We start from the raw sequence: 23,788 nt of genomic DNA, 5'->3' as shown, positions 1-23,788 counted from the left end.
TCTGCAGATGTTAACTTTGGTATCACTGAGTGGTGAAATTATGGCTGATTTTGTACTTTTTTGTGTTTTTCAAGTTTTCTGCTTGAACGTGTATTGCTTTGTAATCAGAAAAACCACCTATCATATATTTTAAAAGAATATATGTTTAAGGTGAGAATTCCCTGGCAGTCCAGTGGTTAGGACTCCACACTTCCACTGCAGAGGGCCGAGTTCGATCCCTGGTCGGGGAACTAAGATCCTGCAAGATGCTCCACATGGCCAAAAAAAAAAAAAAGAATATATGTTTAAGGTATCAATGAAAAAATAAAATATTGCTAGACAATACCCACAAAGCAATCATCTGAATGCACAGCTGATAGTTTGGATTAAATGTATTTTCTTAAGGGTCACATTCATACACATGAAGTATCAGGGATCACACTGAATACACAAAATCAAACATACCATAGGTTCAATTATGTTTCCCAAGTAAAACAGCAAAAATCTGTGAAGACACAGAGTTTCATGTGGACGTCCTGTTTTCTGAGACCAGCATGAGGGGGTAGACTCTTCAGAGCTAGGAGGACCACGGTTTTGCAAAGCTCCAAATACTAGTGGGTCTTCTGGGAATCACATGTAGAAAATGTTTACTGCCCAAATGACATTAGAAGACTAGCGGGAACATTTTAAATCACTCTTAATCTTCTCAAAGCAGTTCCCAATGAAATGTTTTACTGTGTCCCCTTTCTTATCTCCTCGTTGTCATCAACTCACTACTCCAAACCCACATGTTTAAACAGGGAAAGAGAGTGAAAGCATAAGGTAAATGATGGACAACCACAAACCTTTGACGACCCCAAAAGAGCTCTTTGGCTCATGTTTTTTTTTTTTTTTTAACTCTGCTTTATATGATCAACTGCAGAGGAAATTTGTTCTTCACTGTTTGCAGGCCTCCACTCTGTACACATGATAGGGTTCTCTTGTGTTTGCAGTTCCTAAATTCTTCAGACACCATGTGGCTTCACTGAAGGAAAATCCTTGCAGGTCCGGCTCCCCATTGTGTAAGGTCAGGTGGAAAAGCCTTTTGTGATTAACTCGGCCACTGTGTGTCCCTTGGTATTTGGAACTTCAGTGGGCGTTTTTATTAGGTGTCCACATTTTGAATGCTGACTCACATAAGCTTCATCTACTGGGAAAAGCAGATAAATATAGCGCTTTGGACACCAAGTTGGATCCCAGCTCTCCCACTAACTGTGACCTCATGCAGGTCCACTTACTATGGTTATCCGTCTTTCTAAACACAGTCTTCTCCCACTTTGTTTCCGACAGAGTTTCCTTACACTGCCCCTCCTCCCCAAGAACCAGTGAAGACTCTGAGAAGCCTAATCAACATCCGAAAGGATACACTAAGACTCGTCAAGTAAGTTCAAGTTCCCAGCCGGCGGGGGCCAGGTTCCAGGGGCCCTTCTTCGTGAAGGGGCAGCCAACTCCCCAGGGGACCCACAGAACAGTTTCTGCCAGACCCGGAGCCCAGCCTCTAGGCCTCCAGGCCGTGGGCTGCTTGCATGAGGGGTCTCCGCACCTAGATTGTTCAGAACTTTCTCTGATAGTCAGTGTTTGGGAAGAACTTTCACTCTCCTGGAAGCTGTCATGATTACCCTGGTATGGTGAACCTTCCAGAAAAAGAACAGTTGGAGGAGAAAGTGAATTCTGCAGATACCTTGACAAGCCTGTGTGAAGATGGAATGTTTGAACTTGGCACAGGAAATCCTTATTTTATTGCCTATATTTCCTTTTTAATTTATTCTTAATCTCATGTTCCCTTCCTCTGGTGCACTGGGTTTGTTGTTTAATCACCACTGTCAGTACTAATTATCATCAACATTTGCCTTCTTTGTGCTGTCCCTGAGATAGCACGATTTTTTTTTCTTTCTTTTTTTTTTTTGACTGCATGGCGAGGCTTGTGAGATCTTAGTTCCCTGACTGGGGATTGAACCCGGGCCCCCTGCAGTGGAAGCACAGAGTTCTAACCCTGGACCACCAGGGAAGTCCCAGAGATAATGTGATTTTTAAACAGATGCTGCTCTCCAGATAGCAAGTCTGTCTACTAAGACTCACTGGTTCCCTGGGGAGACAGATTTGGTTAGGGCAAACCAGAGGTCCCACATTTTTCTCAATTGACAAAGGAAGATGACTCAGAGACCATTTTATGCTTGTATAGATCAGGGAGTTTATTTCTCTCTGATCATCTTTTTAAAATATAACCACTTCGGGATTTCCCTGGTGGTCCAGTGGTTAAGACTTCACCTTCCAATGCAGGGGGTGTGGGTTCGATCTCTGCTCGGGGAGCTAAGATCCCACATGCTTCGAGGCCAAAAAACCAAAACATAAAACAGAAGCAATATGGTAACAAATTCAATAAAGACTTTAAAAATGTTCCACATCAAAAAAAAATCTTACAAAATAAATTTTTAGGAATAAAATATAACCACTTCATTGAGATATAGTTCATATACCATACAGTTCATTCATTTAAAGTGTACAATTCAGTGATTTTTTTAAGTATTTATTTTTTTATTTGGTTGCACCAGGTCTTAGTTGTGGCAGGCAGGCTCCTTAGTTGTGGCATGCAAACTCTTAATTGCGGCATGTGAAGTCTTAGTTGCGGCATGCATGTGGAATCTACTTCCCTGAGTGGGGATCAAACCCAGGTCCCCTGCATTGGGATCAGGGACTCTTATACGCTGTGCCACGAGGGAGGTCCCCCGATTCAGTGATTTTTAGTTATTCACAGAGTTGTGCAACCATCACTACTATCTAATTTTAGAACATTTTCATCACCTCGAAAAGAAACCCGATACTTATTATTACCCAATGCTCATTATTAATCATCCCCCATTTCCCCCTGAAACCCCTCTTCCCGGCCTAAGCAGCCACTAATCTGTTTTTTCTCAGTTTTTTAATATTTTATTTGTCCCTGAGGTTTTCAACTGCCTCCCCAGCCACTCGCACCCCTGGGGTCAACCCTGGGGATGGCACAGCCAAGGGGAAACTCTTTTGCTGCAGAAGAGTCTGCAGCCATGCGTCCCCCCTCCACTGGGGAGTTCCTGCCGCAGCAGGATAGATGGAGGCTACTGAGGCCTTGGGAGCCTGCCAGCTGTCAGCTGCTCCGGCCACTTGTTTCTCTCCTCACATACGGTCTGCTCGTGTATTTGATGGAGATGGATTCAAGGGTCTGAGCCCCCTTGAGGTCCTGGCCTCGGACGTGGCAGCCTGGCTGCAGCTCTAGAATAAAATGAGGCAACTGCTCTGAGCTTCTGGTTCTCACCTGTAAAATAGTGAACCAACCTTACCTTTCATGGCTGTTGTCAAAATTGAAGGGGATAATGAAAGGGAAAGCACCTGGTGATCAATAAATGTTAAGGGCTTCCCTGGTGGTGCAGTGGTTGAGAGTCCGCCTGCCAGTGCAGGGGACACGGGTTCGTGCCCCAGTCTGGGAAGGTCCCACATGCTGCAGAGCACCTGGGCCCGTGAGCCATGGCCTCTGAGCCTGCGCGTCTGGAGCCTGTGCTCTGTAACGGGAGAGGCCGCAACAGTGAGAGGCCCACGTACGGCAAAAAGAAAAAAAAAACAATAAATGTTAAGATGAAGGGTGAGTTTTGATTTTGCTTTTTCTGAGATGGGACTAAAGTAAATTCTGATTCTCAGATTTCCAGGTAAAGATGGAGGATTGAACATGTACCTTTGCTTTCTCTCCAAACCCCACTAAACAATAATGAGTATTTTTAAACAGCATAAATCCACAAAAATTGGGAGAGTGGGAAAGGAGCAACGGCAACAAATTTTAGAGGCTGGGGGTTCCCTGGTTGCGCAGTGGTTAAGAATCTGCCTGCCAATGCAGGAGACACGGATTCGAGCCCTGGTCCTGGAGGATCCCACATGCCACGGAACATCTAAGCCCGTGCCCTACAACTACCGAGCCCACGCTCTAGAGCCTTCGAGCCACAGCTACTGAAGTCCGCGCGCCTAGAGCCCATGCTCCGCCACAAGAGAAGCCACTGCAATGAGAAGCCCATGCACCGCGATGAAGAGTAACCCCCGCTCACCACAACTAGAGAGCCTACACACAGCAACGAAGACCCAATGCAGTGAAAAATAAATAAATTAATTAATTTAAAAAAATTTAGAGGCTGGAAAAAGGTGGTGAATGTTAAATAACTTACTAAACCTGAGAAATCAGAATCCTGAGCAAACAGAAGGAAAAGCTGGGAATCACTAGTTTGTACTGTGGTTTCCCCCAGAAGGCTCAGGAATTGGCAGTTCCAGGTACCTCTGGACATCTTGGGAGTGGGGGGTCTAAAAGGAGGGGGGTTAGTGGAAAGTCCGCTTGAGAGGTATTCAGATCCCCCCTCCTTTAGACTACACAGCCAGAACTGCCCTCCCACACCTTGGCAAAAGGCTAGCAGACGATGCTCACTGGAAAAGTTCAAACAAAGAATCTCTGGACTTGGGGGACCGAGGCACAGCTAAGGGCTGGGCTCAGTACTGAAATCAGGGGGTTAGGTGAATTCAGAAACGTTGGATGCTGAGCCCTCCAGCCTGCCCCCCAACCCCAACTCTAAACCCAGAATGCCAGCAGCCAGGCCATTGTTAGAAGAGAGGAAAACTGTTCTTTGGACAATCAGACTCCCCCAGGTGGGAAGACCAAAGAGACTGGTTTTGGAGGTCCCTCGCCAGACCCAGGTGAGTCCCCAGGGAAGCCTAGCATCCCCAAGCCCCACCATGCACTCAGTTCCCATCAGGATTTTATTTTTTTTGGCCGCGTGCCATGAGGGATCTTAGTTCCTTGACCAGGGATTGAATCCATGCACCCTGTAGTGAAAGCATGGAGTCGTAACCGCTGGACCCCCAGGGAAGTCCCCATGGACCACAACTAGGGGGTTTAAATGTCTTAGTATGAGCAGACAACCAAAGGTTCTCAGATGTATAAGGAACGCCTATCATATGAAAGACAATTGTAAAACAAGCCAACGGGAAAAAAAGTGGAAATAAAAACTATGCAGGAAGAGGAAACCTTGATTTGTAGCCTCAGAGACATAGAGAAGATACTGCCTTCTTCTTCTTCTTTTTTTTTTTTTTTTTTTGCGGTACGCGGGCCTCTCACTGTTGTGGCCTCTCCCATTGCGGCCCACAGGCTCTGGACGCGCAGGCTCAGCGGCCATGGCTCATGGGCCCAGCCGCACCGCAGCACTCGGGATCCTCCTGGACGGGGCACGAACCCGCGTCCCCTGCATTGGCAGGCGGACTCTCAACCACTGCGCCACCAGGGAAGCCCGATACTGCCTTCTTATTTCACGGACACAGTGACACAAATCTTTTAGCAAACAAGGCTCTCAGAGCTTAAAAACATAGAAATGAAAAAATCAATAGAATATCGGAAGAAAAGTTGAAATGTTCTAGGAAGTGGAGCATAAAGGCAAAGATATGGAAAACAGAAGAGGAAAGATACGAAGAATATAAGGTCCATTTAAAAGGTCCAACAGCCAACTAATGGTTCTAGAAAGAGAGAATGGAGAATATAGAAGGAAGGAATCACCGATGACATACATAATTTAAGAGTTTCTACAAAGGTCTACAGAGTGCCCAGCCCAATCAATGATGAAAGCGACCCTGGGAGCTAAAAGGTAATGCAGCAATGCTCTGAAATGACTTTTTAAAAGTATTTATAGGGCTTCCCTAGTGGTGCAGTGGTTGAGAGACTGCCTGCTGATGCAGGGGAAGTGGGTTCGTGCCCCGGTCCAGGAAGATCCCACATGCCGTGGTGCATCTGGGCCTGTGAGCCATGGCCACTGAGCCTGCACATCCAGAGCCTGTGCTCCACAGTGGGAGAGGCCACAACAGTGAGAGGCCCGTGTACCGCAAAAAAATATATATATATTTATTATCCAGAATTCTTTACTCAGCCAGACATTTTTTTTTTTGGCCTCATGGCTTGCAGGATCTTAGTTCCCCAACCAAGGATTGAACCCGCATCCTCAGCAGTGAAAGCATGGAGCCCTAACCATTGGACCACCAGGGAATTCCCTCAGCCAGACTTTCAATGAAGTGTGATTGTATAATAAAATCTCTCAAGAAGTTTATCCCTCCAACACACCCCTTTTCAGGAAGCTACTGGAAGTTGTGCTGCAGCAAAATGAAAGCGTAACTCAAGAAGGAGGAAGCCAGGAGGTGCAGGAAGCATGTGATTCTCCGGGAGAGAGGAAAAAGGGACACACAGGGAGGTGGGGCAGGGAGATTCCAGGGTGGCAGCCATGTGCAGGTACAGAGGGATCAGGGACCAGATGGAGCAGGTCAGAAGGCTGCATAAGTGTCCTGCTCAAAAAGGCAAGGTGCACAGAATACCTGTTACGTCTAAACGTCGAGATGTAGACAGCCAAAGAGTTTGAATTTGAATTAGTGACTAGTGCATAAAAGACTAAGCAACTGAAAAAAAAGCAAAATGAGTACAGACTCTAAGAAAAACTTATGCAGAAAAGGAAAAATAATTAGAGATTACTCTGTGGCGGAGCTGTGAATAATGTTGATGGACTCACAGTCGTATAGACGAAGATTACTGAGCTAACAAAATCATGATGTATCACATGGTGGAAGGGGTGTCCTTATATGGAGCAGAGTGAGGAAAGAGAAAGTCTCATTTCCATAGTAGGAAGTCAATAGATAATGCCTAAAACTGAAAAATTAACATGCAGATAAATGCCAAAATGGTCAGCTACAGAGGTAAAGTCGGTTTCCTCTAAAGAAGAGGAAAAGGGAAAGAAAGAGACCTGCTGTTTTTTTGTCACAAGACTTGTGGAAACTATTTAAACTATGTGATTAGTAACTTTGATTAAAATTAAAAACTTTTTTTAAAACCTGGCAAATGCACAAGGATGTTAACTGTGGCACCGTGAAATATCAGAAATCGCCTAAATGCCCCCTGATAGTGGTAACAAAGTGTTCTGCCATCGTTCAAAATGAGGATGGAAAGTGCATGATCACAGAGGGAAGCCCACAATATGTTCGATTAAAAGAAGAAAACAAGGGACTTCCCTGATGGTGCAGTGGATAAGACTCCTCGCTCCCAATGAAGGGGACATGGGTTCAATCCCTGGTCAGGGAAATAGATCCCACATGCTTGCCACAACTAAGGAGCCCTCGAGCTGCAACTAAGACCTGGTGCAACCAAATAAATAAATATTAAAAAAAAAAGAAAAGAAAAGAGGGAATTCCCTGGCAGTCCAGTGGTTAGGACGCTGCACTTCCACTGCAGGGGACATGGTTCCATCCCTGGTCAGGGAACTAAGATCCCACAAAAAAAAGATTACTTTAAAAATATTAATTTGCTACCCCCAAATGCTGAGTCTTTATGGTTTTCTAGATGTGCCGAGGAAGTGAAGACCCCGGGGGAAGAGGCCGGCAGAGCGAAAGTCCACTACAGCGTGGAGTTCACCTTTGACATGGATGCTCGGATGGCCATCACCATCTATTATCAGGCCACCAAAGAGTTCCAGAATGGGATTGCCAGGTAAGAACAAAGGACCAGGGGAGCCACGTCCTTCCTAGACAGGTTAGGGTCTGTGCCTGACGTGCTCACCTGTGGAGGAAAACATTCTTTTTCTACACCCAGGTGAGAGCTGGTTCCTGAATTTGGATTTTATTCTACACAGCCTTACTTTTTCACTTTCCCCCTTCAAACTATGTCATCTTGGTACAGTGACAGATAGCAGCATAGTCCTTCAGGTCATCATGATGCTGTTAAAAATCTATTAAGCTGGGCTTCCCTGGTGGCGCAGTGGTTGAGAGTCCGCCCACCAATGCAGGAGACATGGGTTCGTGCCCCGGTCCGGGAGGATCCCACATGCCACGGAGCAGCTGGGCCTGTGAGCCATGGCCACTAAGCCCACACATCCGGAGCCTGTGCTCCACAACGGGAGAGGCCACAACAGTGAGAGACCCACGTACCGCAAAAAAAATAAAATAAAATAAAAAGTTATCTATTCAGCCCACATATCCACAGAAAGGTAGCTTAATAGCTTTTTTTTTTTACCATTACGCGGGCCTCTCACTGTTGTGGCCTCTCCTGTTGCGGAGCACAGGCTCTGGATGCACAGGCTCAGCAGCCATGGCTCACGGGCCCAGACGCTCCGTGGCATGTGGGATCCTCCCAGACCAGGGCAAGAACCCGTGTCCCCTGCATCGGTGGGCGGACTCTCAACCACTGCGCCACCAGGGAAGCCCTGAATAGATAACTTTAATAGCATTACCAAGCAAGGGCAAAGGAAAGAGATTATAAAGAAGATCTTTTCTTCTCTTTTCTCTTCCAGTCTATACTGAGAACCTGTTGAGAACAGGCATGAGACAAAGGAAACTGTCAGACAGTAACTTTTGCTTTGCTTCCCACTTTGGCCAACAGCTACATCCCCAAAGACAACAGCCTGCAGTCAGAGACGGTGCGCTACAAGCGTGGGGTGTGCCAGCAGTTCTGCCTGCCCTCCCACACCGTGGACCCCTCCGAGTGGGCTGAAGAGGAGGTGAGCTGCTGGCTGGCGGAGGGGACCGGCCGCTGGGAGGAAGTGCAGGGCAGGTTCTGCCCACAGACCCCCAGGGCGTGTGAGCTACTCAGGACCCTGGCCAGCAGCAAAGGATAGGCCCGGGTACTCGAAGGCCATGCTCCCCTTCAGCCTTGTAACGTCTTCATGCCCTGGGAAGGATACATTTAATTTTTCTGTCCCAAAGTAGCCCATTAACCCAGGATATTTTGAGAAAGCCATGCCCAAAGGCAAGACCTTCAGGTTAGAAGCCTTTACATCTATGAGATTTTTTTACAAAGAGACTGGTGGCCTTCAATTCCACGGACTTAGGTAGTTAACCAGGTTGATGGATGAAGAGCAGAAATGAGGTTCAGGCTTCCTGATGAGACCTCCCTTTCTGACAGATTACTGTGCCCTTTAAATGTGTTAAGTCCTTTTTTTCCCCTTTTCTTTCAGCTTGTCTTTGACCGGAACAGAGAGGTTTACCCGTTAGTGGTCCATGCTGTGGTGGATGAAGGAGATGGTACGGGTGCTTCCTGTCTTCTTTGGCTGCACATGTGCCCGTATGTAGCGTGCAGGCCTTGCAGCACCTGCGGCCTCAGAACAACACGCCTCCCCTGTGGGTATCAGGCAGTTCCCACATCCCCACGCATTCTTGCTCCCACGCTCCTCGGGGGAGAGTCCTATTGGGTGACGTAACATGCCCCTTCCCGTGACAGCCAGAGGGTTCGTTTTGCCAGACTGTGGGACCTGGGGAAGGTGAGTGGAATTGAGGTGTGTTGTTGGCTTTCTTCTTCTTCATCCTTGTGCCTTTATTTGTTTCAGAGTATTTTGGCCATTGCCACGTCCTGCTGGGCACTTTTGAAAAGGTCAGTGGGTAATGTTATAGGGCCTCACTTTGGTACATGTTGCTCTGTCTTTCCTGTGAGGACACGTGGAGCCCTGTTCGCTGGCTGCCTGGGCTGGCAGAGTGGGTCCGGCTCGGAGGCTGCGCAGGGAGCGGGGGAAGCACCACACCGGGGGCTATGCCACCAACTTGCTGCATGACCTTCAACTCCTTAGGCCCCGTTTCCTCGTCTTCTTTTTTAAAATTATTTATTTATTTATTTATTGGCTGCGTCAGGTCTTATTTATGGCACTCAGGATCTTCTTTGTGCTGCCAGGGCTTCTCTCTAGTTGTAGTGCATGGACTCAGTAGTTGCAGTGCTCAGGCTTAGTTGTCCCACAGCATGTGGGATCTTAGTTCCCTGACTGATTCTTAACCACTGGACCACCAGGGAAGTCCATCGTTTCCTCTTCTTAAAGCAGAAGGGCTACATTATGTGCTTGAAGACCCTTCCCGTATTAGGAGTGTGTCATTCCACACTGGCAGGGTGTGGGGGGCTTGGGTGGGGGCCTCCAGGAGGTTTGTAATTGAGAGAAGTAACAAAAGAACAGCTGATCCTCATTGCCCTCCTTCATAACTGTGTATTTTTGCTCCAGCACACAGATGGGACTTTCTGTGTCAAGCCCCTCAAGCAGAAACAAGTAGTAAGTATTGGAGGGCCAGTGACTGGTGGTGTACCCACTTCTCTCTCTCCACTCCTTTGCTAAAGCACTCTTCTTTCCCTTCCACCACCACCCCCCTTTTTTAAATCAAAGAAGAAAAGCAAACAGGGAATGCTTTTCTGTGTTGGAAACTACTTGGGTGGCCTGAAAGGAATACTGATTTTTGGTATCTCTGTTGTTCCAGAATTGTTCATGGTGAGGCAGCCATTATCTGAGCAGAGGACTTTAGAAAATGAAAGGGCAAGATTTATCTCCTGACTTTAGGTTTAGGGAGAATGTTGTTATTTAAAATGCCAGGGTGAGAAACATTTCCAGCTAAAGGATCAAAGTATTGGGGTCCAGTTCAAGGCCAATTGGAGCTCTTGGCTTACTTTATCCCAACATTCATTTTCTCACATTCCAAGTTTGCTGGCTATCTGCTCCCTTCCAGAATGATCAGACAAGTTATGCATATGTGTGCTGGAAGTCCTAAGCCCCACTGTGTGCCAACACTTTCCTTCCACTCTTGCAGAGGCAGGAGCAGGGTCATGGAAGACAAGGAGGGGAGAGGTGTCAGTGGCATTGCCAAGGGAAGGTGTGTCATCACACGGAGGGTGTAGAGCAGTCGGGTGGGGCGCAGGGTAGGCCTCGGGTTGAGATGCAAAGAAAGACACCCCCTGCAGATGGGTGACAGATATCTTAAATTCTACATCATTCATTCTTTCAGGTATCAAGTGCTGTCCACCCTTAATGAGGTCAATTGTAGTCAGTAATACTTTAGTATAAATTGGTTGATAATGTCCTTTCCAACATAATCACTGTGTTAAAGCAAGTTTTAAGAGAGGCAGAGGAGATAACAGATCCTGAGCCCAGGGTACAGCCTGGAAAGGCCTGGCCTCAGTGAGTTGCCTCTTGGGAAGGCCTGGTTCCCCAGGACTCCTGGATGGGATGGAAAGGCTAGGGTAGCTCAAGGGAAATGGTTTATCTCTCCTTCGGTTGCTAGATTGGCATCAGCAACAGCCATTGTCAGACTGGAGAGTGGGATGCGAAATCGGTGACAGGGTGGGCCTTAGAGATGGGGATCACTGGGACAGGGTAGAGGGCAGGGGAGAGGAGTGGGCAGGCATAAAGAAACAAGGGAGGGGCCAGCTTTGGCACCAACATGGCCCAAGCTAGTGGGAGTCAAACTGGGCATTGAAGTTGAGGTTCTAATGTTTTTTGGGTTTTTTGGTGGGAGGGGTTGTCTCTGCCTTGGGGCTTGCGGGATCTTAGTTCCCTTACCAGGTATTGAACCCAGGCCCCCGGGTGGTGAGAACGCTGAGTCCTAACCACTGGACCGCCAGGCAGTTCCCAAATTGAGGTTTTAAGGAGCAGGGCCAAGAGAGGTCACATTTTGCTGCGTGTTGGAGATGGGGTGGCTCCGTGGCCAGGGAGGTGGCACAATCGCCCCTCCTTCAAGGTCCTGCTCTCTCTTTGCTTCTGCATTTTCCCTTCCCCTCTTTTCCTTGCCCATTTCTTCTCTTTCTTTCCCATTCCCATTGCTTCCCGTTTATAATGTCTAAACTTAGCTTTTATTACATAGCCAATGCTTCTGACACATGGTCTTCCATCCTTTTCCTAGTTTCTGCCTTCCTTGACTGTCGTTTTAGCGACCTGCAGTACGAGTGTTACTGTTGTATTTCCGCACGTTCCCTGTTGGGGATAAGGGCGGGTGAATTAAGCACTTGATTTCCGTTCCCCTCCCAAAGAGAACACATAAGTAAATAAGAGCCTCCTTTACTCTCCTAGGCCTTTGATTTTTTTCATTGTGAATCAGTAGTCCTTGGTTACCGAAGGAGGTTGGGGGGTGGTGGTGAGTTCCCACTCATCTCTCGGGAGAACCAGCCTGCCCTTGAACTTTTCCATTTGCTCTTCAGGTGGATGGGGTCAGCTACCTCCTTCAGGAGATCTATGGAATTGAAAAGAAGTACAACACGCAAGAGTCTAAGGCAAGTTCCATCCACAGTTCTGAATGCACTCTTCCCAGGAGGCAGAGTGAGAACTTCTCTGATCCAGCCAGGATCTAGGAACTTAGCATGCCAGACTCTGGAATCCATTTGGTCCTAGAAGGGTATTTCTTCTTCCTCGTTTCAGATGATTATACTTATATAACTTTGGAAATGAGAACATAGGCCGGTTTGGATCGGTTCTTTGGCAGGGCTCTGCTCACTCAGTTCATTGCTCCCCACTTCCCTGGGTGGCCTCCTGGGCCCCTTCAGCTCTGACTTTCAGACAGGACCGGATCTCAACCTCAGAGGATGAGCTTGAGACAAACAGTTGCCAGAAGAAGTGAAACTCAGTGTGCCAATGCACTTGGTAAACTACCAAGTTCAATGTAGTTTACCAAGTGCATTGTCTCAGCTCTGCAGGCAGGCCGCCTTCTAAAGAAAGTATGTGACGTGAGGGTCTTTGTGATGCTGGCTAAATTTTTGTCCACTGGCCAGGTGGCTGAGGATGAAGTGAGTGATAACAGTGCCGAGTGTGTGGTGTGTCTCTCAGATGTGCGGGACACCTTGATTCTGCCATGTCGTCACCTCTGCCTGTGTAACACCTGCGCCGACACCCTGCGCTACCAGGCCAACAACTGCCCCATCTGCTGACTGCATAAGCCCCAGAAGCCCTGCTGGGTCCCCGAGGTCAGCCCTCGGGAGAGAAGGGATCGTGGCTTCTGTGCGGGCCCTTGTCCATCTTGACTCCTGCATCACCGTGTCCTGATGGCCTGTTTTCTTCTTCACAGCTTTCCAGGCACGGCTTCAGATCAGAGCCATGAGGAAGAAACTGGGCCCTCTGTCCCCAACCAGCTTTAACCCCATCCTCTCATCCCAGACATCCGACTCAGAAGAGCATTCAGTAAGTTGGGCTTTTTTCACCTTTTGTCCTTCTTCACGTGACTTTGTGGCAAGTAATTAAACCTTGGCATTCTCAAGTACTGAATAAGCTGGCTGAGATCATGTTGTGTTAAACACCAGCCAATAGTACAGTGGAAAATGAGGTTCTGATCATTAAAACCTCCCCTTTCCACCTTGGGGGCTCAGCGTCCAGTTAACATTTACCATCCCTAGAGCTGTCAGCTTGCTGTTTCACTCCAGTGTCCGGGCAGATGGGGGTGGGGATGGGGTCCTGCTCTGGAACGTCCCCAAGCAGAAACAAGGGGATGATTGTTTGGGATTTAGATACAATTTACCATTTTTTATCTGAATCCTCCGAGAAGGTAACTGTTTTTCTTTGTCTTATTTTGTGGCTTCAGGGACCGGGAGCCACGTAGATGATATAATTCACCTCTGTCTCGTGGTGTAAGTGATGGTGTCAAGACTCCACGCTTTGTAGTTATAGACCAGAAGGTCTTGTCTTTAGGTTAACATGCTAGTGGAAGAGATTAATTATCAATTATTCAGTAAATGGTATTGGAATGATGAGGTAGTGCTTTAGGGAGGAACAATCAGTTTAGCACTTCACTCCTTACCAGATAACAAATTCCAGGCGGAGTAACTAGTTAACTGCACTAAAAACAGAGCAAGCCAAACATTAAAAACCTAGAATAAATTATAGATGATTCTTTAGTTGACTATGGATGGGAGAGGGCTCTCTAAGCTTGAAAACAATGGAATGCTACCAAAAAAAGAACCTGTAGATTTTTTTTTTTTTGGCCACGCTGCATGGCATGTGGGATCTTAGTTCCCCGACCAGAAATCAAACCCTCACCCGCTGCAGTGGAAGTGTGGAGTCTTAACCACTGGACTGCCAGGGAAGTCCCGAACATGTAGATATTTTTAATGTTTTGTTGTTGTTGTTGTTGTTATTTTTTTTTGTGGTACGCAGGCCTCTCACTGTTGTGGCCTCTTCCATTGCAGAACACAGGCTCTGGATGCACAGGCTCAGTGGCAATGGCTCATGGGCCCAGCCGCTCTGCGGCATGTGGGATTCTCCCAGACCGGGGCACAAACCCGTGTCCCCTGCATCAGCAGGCGGACTCTCAACCACTGCGCCACCAGGGAAGCACCCGGAACATGTAGATTTTATCACATAAAAAATTTTAAACTTTAGATGTGTAAAAGATGACCAAAGTTAAAAACAAACAGCAAATCATCTAAAGAAAAAAAAATGTACTCACAACGTTTGCATCAGAGGAAAGGCTAGTATCTTTATCATAACCCACTTGAATGAAATAGTAGATAAATGGGGCAAAGGATATAAAAAATTTCTCAGAAGAGGAAACATAGCTGGTCAACTGTCATTTTTTAAAAAGTCAACCACGTTAAAAATCAACAACATGCAAATTAAGATGAGAGACCATTTTTCACCTTTCACATTTAAAAACTTCCTTTTTTAAAATACCCTATGCTGGCCAAGAAGCAATTAAAACAGGTAGTCTGTACAGCTTGTAAGGGTGTAACTAGAAAGATCACTGAAAATAAACAAAACAAAACAGCTGTATATATTAAGAGCCTTAAAAACATTTGTACTTAGTAATCTAAGGTCTTAGAATTTAATACCCAGAAAATGATCTGAAAAAAAGAGATTTATGCCCAATAGATGAACAGATGTTCATCAAAGTGTTGTTTACAGTAGGAAATGGACACAACTAAATAGCCAGCACCAATGGAAGAGTAAGGAAATGTATGGTATCTATGAAAAGGGATGCATGTGAAGGAAAATATTTATGTTCTGTGAGGTAAGCAGGGTATAAAATTATCATTAACACATTGATCACAACTGTGTAAACAGTACAGAGGAAAAAACATTGGAAGAAAATAACACTAGATTGCTAACAAAAGTTATCACTTTGGGTGATTTGATGGTTGATGACTTTTTTCCTTCTTTCCACTTTTATGTATTTTCCAAATTTCCTGTAATGAGCATATATTTCTACTATAATCGGAAAAAATCAACAGTATTAAGAAGAAGTTCATCGGTAAGCAGAGTCAAGGAACATGTGGTTCTCTGTTATTTTATCTTTCTTCCGCTTCTGATACAGCTTTCCTTTGCCAGAGCCCCAGACTAGATGTAAAATAAAGTGTTTTTCCAACGCAGAGGAAGAAACACACTTGTACCATAAAATGAAGAGTATTTAATTAATTTCCCAACCTGTCTCTGATTCCCGTAGTCCTCGGAGAGCATTCCACCGGGTTATGAAGTGGTGTCTCTTCTGGAGGCCCTCAATGGGGCCCTTACCCCATCCCCGGCAGTCCCCCCACTCCACGTGCTTGGAGACAGACATCTGTCGGGAATGCTGCCTTCCTACAGCAGTGACGGCCACCTGCCTCCTGTCCGGATGCTCTCCCCCCTCGACCGCCTGTCCGACTGCAGCAGCCCAGGACTCAAGCTCAGAAATAGTCTCTCCAAGTGAGTAGCCAGCATGCAATAGCATTGGCCCTGGGGTCCTTGATGAGATGCTCTCAATCCATCTTTCACCTCCTCAGTGCTGGCTCGAGTCCCAAGTCCCAGGGCAGTGTAGACCCTCTGGGCTGTTCCCAGAGCTGCTCATTGCACTGAAGACCTGGGCTAGCACCCATCCCTTGGGAGAGGAAAATAAGATGGTACATGGGTACTTAGGAGGATCCAGACGGACGAACCTCTCACGTATTCTGTTGTGGGAGGAGAGTATGGGGTATAGGGATGATGACATCATTAGGGTCATTCAGGCCCCTGGGAGCATCACTTAGTCTGAGGACCGAAGGAACCTTGTGATCTGTGTTTCTTAGGCGTTTACATCCAACTAGGAGCAAGTCATAATAAGTTTCCACGGCAGAGGAAAGGAGGGTAATTTTACAGATGAAAATATTGAAACCCTCAAAATGTCAGTGGATTTCCCCCAGTTCAGACACAATTGTTTGAAAGAGCTAAAGGTAAAACTCTGATTTTCCGATGCCCAGAAGAGGTCTCAGACCCTCTGGTGCCCTTTCTCACGTCCCCACTCCTTCCTAAGATTTAGGTTCCCTCCGGTTGCCCTCAGGGCCCTCTTCTCCCTGTGACGTCTGGTTAATGGGAGTGCAGGCGAGTTCTGTTCTTTAAGGGGCATTGGCTGCAGCTGCTTCTCCCTCCGGGCTTATTCAGGTCCATCTCCCAGAATTCTTCTGTGCTGCACGAAGAGGAAGATGAGCGTTCATGCAGCGAATCTGAGACGCCCCTGTCTCAGAGACCGTCAGCCCAACATCTCAGAGAGGTAATGTGCATTGTCCTTCCTTGTTTGGTTTTGGACTCCAGGTGCTCTCCTTCCTGCCTGCTGGCCTCTCCCGGCCCGTCTGGTCTCATTCATTCATCAAATGCCTTTTGAGCACTCTCTGAGACAGCAGCAAGGGTGTCACCAGACTCAGTCTTTTCTCAGTGTACGGGGCCTGTGTTACTGACCAGGCATGATCCTTTATGCTGAGGACAGCAGCAGTGGGGAGACACAAAAGTCCTGCCCTCCTGGCGCTTACAGTCTTCGTGGTTGGGGTGGGGGTGTACACAAAGACAGTCAGTACAAAACAATTGTGTCAGGTGTTACCGGGGATCCGTGTGTCACGTAAGGGTGGGGAGGCTCGCTATAAAAAGTGGTCCGTGGACAAGGGGACTCCCCTGGCTGTCCAGTGGTTAGGACTCCATGCTTCCACTGAAAGGGCTGTGAGTTCGATCCCTGGCTGGGGAACTAAGATCCCACATGCCACGCAGTTGCAGGCAAAAAAAAAAGTGGTCCATGGACAGAGGAGGTGAGACGAACTGGGCAGATGTCTGAGGAGGGCAAGTTCTAGATGCAGGCTCAGCTGGTGGAAAAGCCGGGCAGCTGAGTGGAAGATGGGATCCTCTACCCTGTGCACCCTCACAGGCTTTATGTAACAGAGGTCAGCGGGCTGTCGAGCCCACCCCTGGCAAGGCGGTGGGCAGGGTGCAGTGGAGCATAGGAAGGTGTAAAGCGGTTCCTGTCCTGAGGAGCTCATGGTCCAGTAGGAGACAGGACATGTACATGAATAACAACACCACATCTGGCACATAGGTGTTAGTAAGTGTTTGTTGAATGAGTGAATGAATTTTAACCAGAGAAAGGAAGGGCTCCCAAAACAGAGACACTGACGTGCTGTGGAGGATCACGTCAAGTGAAGGGAACCAGAAGCAGTGATGGCGGAGCAGCGTTTGAGCTGAATATCAAAATTTCTTAGACACGAAGAGACAGGTGAGAGAAACATTCCTGGTGGCAGGGACAGTACACGTGAAGCACGGAGCAGAAGTGGGGGCCCTGAGCAGGCCAGTGGTACGGTGGGAACGTGGCTTCACGAGGGCCCACCTGGCGGATGTGTGCAGACTGGATTAGGAAGGAGACAGACAAAGCCAGGCAGGAGGGTTGCCTGAACCAAGGTTTTTTTAAATTTTATTTATTTTATTTATTTTTTTTTTTTGGCTGTGCTGGGTCTCCATTGTTGCACGTGGGCTTTCTCTAGTTGTGGCGAGCAGGGGCTACTCTTCATCGTGGAGCGTGGGCTTCTCTTTGCGGTGGCTTCCCTTGTTGCAGAGCACGGGCTCTGGGCACGCAGGCTTCAGTAGTTGTGGCACGCGGGCTCAGTAGTTGTGGCACATGGGCTCAGTAGTTGTGGCTCACAGGCCTAGTTGCTCTGTGGCATGTGGGATTTTCCCAGACCAGAGCTCGAAACCGTATCCCCTGCAGTGGTAGGCGGATTCTTAATGACTGCTCCACCAGGGAAGCCCATGAACCAAGGTTTTAAGAAAAGAAGACCTGGAAGAGAGAACAGAGGCTGTAGAAAGAGAATCAGTAGGCCTCTGCATCTGCCCTGGGGAGCACCGAGGTTGCGACCACAAGGTGACTGATGGGGGTGCCGGGCGTGGGCTGGGGGACAGGTGGTGTTTGTATTAGATCCATCAAGCTGGAACTAACCCTCCATCCCAGAGGAGAAGCCCAGCAGGTACCAGGGCCTCCACTGGTTTTGTGTTCTCTCCCTTCAGAAGAAGAGCTGTTTGTCCGCGTACCACAAAAAACAAATAAAGGAGAGCTGTTTGTAATCCTGGGGAAACCTGGGGTGTTCCCATGTCACAGCTGCTGGGTGACCTGTGTTACCTGAGCTGTGGTCTTTGTGTGGCTCCAGCAGCTGCTGGGCCTCGGGCAGGATGTGCTTGCACCTGCCCCCGGGAGACAGCCACTCCGGGTCCGGGGTGCACTGAAGTGATGAGAGGAGAGACCAGCCCTCCCTATGCATGTCGCCTCCTGCCACCCTGCCAAGATCCCCTTTCCTCCTCCTCGCCCGTGGCCCCTGCCCTGACACCTCCCCTCTAACATGTTTGACTGGTGCTTACTTCTTTCCCACCCAGGAATGTGGCATCACACCAGAAAGTGAGAACCTGACCTTGTCATCGTCAGCAGCTATTGAGCAGTCATCATGCACGGGGACGCCTCTCTCCTCCACAATTTCCTCCCCAGAAGGTACATGATGGTGGATGGGAACAACTACAGGTCCTTCCCCATCAGCCGAGTCCATAGTGCTTCTAATATTTCCTCCCGGATGGACTAGGGAGCAGCAAATTAATACCTAAGTGGCAGACAAAATAGGCCCCGGCTTGAGAGGAAGTGAGACTCACTCCCTTGCAATGAGAGGGTGGTCTAGCGGCTGAGCTGGGGGAGAAGCAGATATCTCACTCCCAGTCCTGCTGTCGTAAGGTTTTCTTTAACATTATGACAGGGAAAAGCAAATCCCTCATCCCTGAGGTTGAGTTTGGAGTTCTAAAATATAAAGGAGCCAAACTTTGGAAAACCTTCCATCTAAACACTATATGGTGAGGGCAAGGCCAGGCCGCTGGTGTCCTCACTGCCCGGGTGCAGTGAGAGAGCTCTGCTCCCAGTGCACTCACAGCAGCCGGGCCTGACCTCCGTGTCCTTCCTCCAACTCCTGTCTCCAAAGACACTGCCAGCAGCAGTCTGGCCCAGTCGGTCATGTCCATGGTGTCCTCCCAGATGAGCACCGACACCGTCTCCTCCATGTCCGGCTCCTACATCGCCCCTGGCATGGAAGAGGATGGGGAGGCTCTCCCCTGCCCCCGGGCCGACAGCAGGACCCCCTCAGAAGAAGCAGAGGTAAGAGAGGAGCATGGGATCGCCCTCGCCGCTCTGCTCTGCTCTGTACTCGAGTCCCAAGGAGCTCAGTCCAGGGCCTGCCAGGGAGATCAGCAAAGCCCCCCAGTGCTCGGGAGGGGAGCCCTGGAAAACAGGGTACCGTGTCCTTGAATCAAAGACTCCCTCAGATGTGATCTTCCGTGTGGCACCACTTCTGCCCTGATGACTTGATTTGTGTTTGCTGCCAGGTGAGCTGGGTAAGAAAGCCAGTGGCAACTGCACCTTGACTTTTGTTGCTCCTTTGTAGGTGACGCCAGCAGCGTCTCCAGACTGCAACTTTGCGGGCCTCACCGCCGCCGCCAAAGAGCAGGATGCAGAGGTAAGAGCAAGGTGGACGCTGGTGCCCCTCCCTGGTCAGAGGGACTGCCGGCGCTGGCACAGGATGCAAATAGGATGGGGGCTCTTCTGGAAGAAGCCTTCCAAGGTGGTGCACTTGGATCTGTTAGAGGCAGGGTGCAGAGCAGAGGGACTGTCCGATTAGCAGAGGGCACTGGTCTCAGCGTAATAGGCGTGGGGTGAGTTCCAGAGGGAAGTCTTCCAGGCCAGACCCTTGAGAGGGTGTTTGTCCTCCAATTCACTGAGTATTTACCTGGCACAGGCATCTCACATCTTCCTGGCACTGGGGGACACAAAGACAGAGTGACATGGCTTTTGCCTGCCTACGCCCCCAATCCACCCATCCCACCCATCCCGGAGCTCTGTCTGATGGAGGAGTCAGAGTTATAACTCAGCGTGAGAAGTGCTCTGACGGAGATGTGGCCGAAGTATATGGAATGCCCAGCTCCCAGTGGGGACTCTACAACTTTCTCTTGAGCCAGATATTCTCAAAGGAGTATCTGGATGGGGATGGGGATCGTAAAGTGTTTCTGAAAGTTTTATGATCTCACGGTTGGCTTTTTCATTTGACAACTTTTATTTCCACCTGAGAGAAACAGTGTGAGCTAAACTATTACCAAGGCTATTCCTGACAGTCCCGGGGTCCCTCTGTAAGGTGCCTCAGAGCTGGTCCCTCTCTAACGTGCCTCAGACCTGGTCCCTATGGGCTGATCCTGCCTCGCCAAGCAAAATCTGCCTCTGCTGGGCCTCCCAGCCATCTCACACGGACAGGAAGTGTATGGATACCATGAGGGTGATTAGTTCTGTCTTCTGACAATCAGTAGACTCATTTCACTGCTTTATGGACTCACAGTGCCTTCCTTCTGTCCTAGGGAAATGATGTTCTAGAAGAAGAGGACAGACCACCCACACAAGAAGATGGTAAAAGACCTGGTCTTTTGCTCCCTTTTATTATATTTCTTTCCCGGGTATTCTCTAAAGGGTACAGAAAGGGGCACTGGTGTGAATTGGTGGCACTGCTCAAGGGTGTGGCTTTGGGGAAAGGTCGTCTTCTTGATGGAATATCAAAGCAAGCAGGGTATCTTAGGACCTCAGCAGCCTTCCTGGCTCTTTCTAGGCCTCTGAGCCAAGGCTGCAGTAGATACATGGAGTTCTCCATCTACGTTGAGTAGATCCTGAAGCTTCTTCGGCAACTGCCATCACCTTCCTTCCTGCTTCAGCTTCTCAGCTGAGTCTCACAGAACTGCTCAAGCAGCCCCAAAGTTCGGCTGCAGCAGGAGAACAGCTTCCTCCCCTTGGGGGAACCGACTGTTAGGCAGTAGGTTTTCCTGGTTTAGTGAACAAAACGGCTGATATTACAGTAGCAGAAGGATCACAGCAGGCCAGCAAGGCCACCAAGATCACCCTGTCGGCCATCTACAATTGGATCACGGACAACTTCTGCTACTTCCACCATGCTGATCCCACCTGGCAGGTAGGGGAGTCCCTCCCTCCATCCCCATGCCCGTGCAGACTGGACTCACATCCCAGATCCACAGGCCAAGTAGGCGCATTACAGCCAGGGCCCCGAGAGAGGAAAGCCATCGAGGAAGGACCTCAAGGGAGCCCAGTGCTTGGACTGCTGCACCTTTGACTTCAGAGAGGGAGGAGGGAGGATGTTCAGAGGGCTGTAGGGGTGCCGACATAGAGGTTCAAGTGGAAAGAACTTGTCACTCATCTAGCAGGCTCAGCCCAAAGACCAGGGCTGAACTATGCGTGGACACAGCCCCCAAGGGTAGGTTGATGGACTGAGGGACACATTTTTGTCCCAAGTCCTGGAATTCCTCGACACTACCCTCCTCAAGGTCAGTTTGTCAGGGCCTGACTGGAGGCAGAGCATCGTTCCTGGCAGGCTCTGCATCCTGCCTGCTTTCAGTTGGCTGGAGGGGCTCTGGGAGGGGAGAGGGGCATGCTGCGGGGTGTGAAGGCCATCTGGGTCCCAGTGGAAGGGCTACGGGGCCTTCCGAAAGCTGCTGTGCCAGCCCCCTCCCCAAGCCCTCCCTAGTTTCCTGCCTACACTCCTCCCCTTCTTCTCATCAACCTCCCTGTGGGGACAATTACCTCAGCCAGGTGTTTTCCACAGGGGCTCTTTCTTCCCACACTGGTTTCATGGTCCAAGTCTCCGGAACCTAGCACAGAGCAGCCAAGGGGCCCAGGCCACCATGTAAACATCCCAGGCTTGCCAAGGGGCACTACTCACCTGCCTGCCCCACCCACCAGGCCCCAGACCTCTGTGCCCCAGCATGGTTTGGACTGTGCACCCAGGCATGAACAAGGCATGATGGTGATTCAGGCTGCGCACACACTGCTGTGAGCATATTCGACCATCAGAAACAGGGGCTACTTGGGGACAGAGACTCTGAGGATGCACAGATCCTTCTCTGTGGCACAGGTCACAGGATCACAGTTCCTGTGATCACAGCTATTCCATGTTTTCTTGGGCCCTGACCCTGGGGTAGGTACCATTTGTAACCTTGGTGAGAAAGCAGAGACCTTCAACCGCCCCCACACTACCCCAAGCCTGAGAGGCCCCAGGAATGAGCGCTATGCTCTTGGCTGGGTAATAATCAACTGAGGCCTCAGAGCCTGGGGTGGGAGGAGGGGGACATGGTGGGTGAGGGCCCAGGCCAGCAGCCGGCTCTAGAAACAAGGAAAGTCATCAGATCCTCCCACACTTCATTCCCCCCCCACACACACCCACTCACTCTTTTCACAAACAGAGAAGGCCAGCCAGGCCAAGGCAGAGGGAGATGGCCGTCCAGGCCCTGGGGGAGCCAAGGCTTTGGACAGAGGCCGCAAGCAGCGGGGTAAGGGAGGGAGGGCAGGACAGGCTGGCACTGAGAGCCACCTGCGGCTCAGGGCTCGGATGACTGAGCAGGCAGATATCCTGGCAAAAGGGAACAAACGCCCCCGACAGCACTCCCAGCTCCTGGTGCCCCGTGGCTGGTGTCCCAGAGCCTCCCGCTCGGAGCAGCGCCTCTGTCTCCCCTGCCCCCATCGGAGAGAAGGTGGTGGTGGGACTGGCAGTGGCGCTAGGAGCCCCCCATCACTGACCCCACCCACTCTCCCAGCTGTCTTCCTTCTCTCCTATCTCCCTGTGTCCAGAACTTCTTCCGGCACAACCTGTCCCTGTACAAGGTCTTCATCAAGGTGCCTCAGAGAAGGACAAGCCAGGCAAGGGGGGCTTCTGGAGCATCGACCCCCAGTACGCCGAGCGGCTGCTGAGTGGGGCCTTGAAGAAGCGGCGGCTGCCCCCAGTCCACATCCACCTGGCCTTTGACCGCCAGGCCGCGCCGGAGCCCAGCGCCGCCCCATGGGCCGGGCCACTGACCGTGAGCCCCGAGGTCCTGCAGCTGCTGTGGGAGTTCGAGGAGGCCACTGGGGAGGCGGGCTGGGGTGCAGGCGAGGGCAGGCTGGGGCGTAAGCATAAACAGCCGCTTCCCAAGCAGGTGGCCAAGATCCCGCGGCCCTCCAGCCCCCTGCTGCTGACCCAGGAGGAGCAGGATGAGCTAGAACCCCTCAAGGGCAACTTTGACTGGGAGGCCATCTTGGACGCTGGCACGCTGGACGGGGAGCTGGGCACGGTGGAGACCTCGGAGCTGAGCCCACCGCTGAGCCCTGCCTCACACGGGGACGTGGACCTCACCATCCATGGCCACCACATCGACTGCCCTGTTCCCTGGGGGCTTCCAGTGGAGCACGCTACCGACATCCTGGACTTTGATGAGACCTTCCTGGCCACATCCTTCCTAAAACACCCCTGGAGGAGAGCACCCGTAGCTCCCTGCCCTCCGAGGCCCTCTTTTAGGCTGGGGATGCCACACTGGCCTCTGACGTGCATGACTGGGCGAGCCTGAGCGCCTTCTTGTAAGAAGCCAGGCCCTGCCCCACCTCCATTCAGCACCAAATTCTGGGCCCAGACTGCCCCCCTCCCGGCCAGTTCAGGCCCATGGACACCCTACCGCCCAGGCAGGGGCTGGGCTAGGTCACCCCATGAGGCCACACAGCCCCCAGCACAGGTCATCCTCAGATTCTAGTCCAGCAGGCTGAGAATTGGGGCCCAGGACCAAAATTGCTGCCTCCACTCCCCAGCCCCCCATACACACAGTGTTTCATGGATCCACTTCTTCCCTGCCCCAGAGACATGCTAAGGGCCCTGCACTATGAGAGCTGCGGCTTGGAGGGGCCCTGGCCAAGCTGG

At 50.0% G+C, this 23,788-nt stretch overlaps 1 protein-coding gene across 1 annotated transcript in view; it reads left to right on the top strand.

Moving 5' to 3' along the window:
* Window positions 1-23,458, top strand: part of LOC132479207 (uncharacterized) — a 68,003-nt gene extending 44,545 nt beyond the window's left edge. Inside the window, 19 exon segments of the mRNA XM_060082777.1 lie at window positions 1,311-1,399; window positions 7,397-7,543; window positions 8,432-8,549; window positions 9,006-9,072; window positions 9,375-9,418; window positions 10,032-10,079; window positions 11,993-12,064; window positions 12,560-12,719; window positions 12,853-12,965; window positions 15,220-15,458; window positions 16,170-16,278; window positions 18,414-18,525; window positions 19,001-19,173; window positions 19,460-19,531; window positions 20,421-20,481; window positions 20,886-21,022; window positions 22,693-22,741; window positions 22,744-23,349; window positions 23,352-23,458. Of these exon segments, the coding sequence (XP_059938760.1) occupies window positions 1,311-1,399; window positions 7,397-7,543; window positions 8,432-8,549; window positions 9,006-9,072; window positions 9,375-9,418; window positions 10,032-10,079; window positions 11,993-12,064; window positions 12,560-12,719; window positions 12,853-12,965; window positions 15,220-15,458; window positions 16,170-16,278; window positions 18,414-18,525; window positions 19,001-19,173; window positions 19,460-19,531; window positions 20,421-20,481; window positions 20,886-21,022; window positions 22,693-22,741; window positions 22,744-23,349; window positions 23,352-23,458 (2,523 nt within the window).
* Window positions 23,459-23,788: the final 330 nt, after the last annotated feature.

Source organism: Mesoplodon densirostris, chromosome 18, assembly GCF_025265405.1.
Source record: "Mesoplodon densirostris isolate mMesDen1 chromosome 18, mMesDen1 primary haplotype, whole genome shotgun sequence".
Lineage (NCBI taxonomy): Eukaryota > Metazoa > Chordata > Mammalia > Artiodactyla > Ziphiidae > Mesoplodon > Mesoplodon densirostris.
Note: the sequence above shows the minus strand (reverse complement) of the source record. Positions and strands in the feature narration are given on the sequence as shown.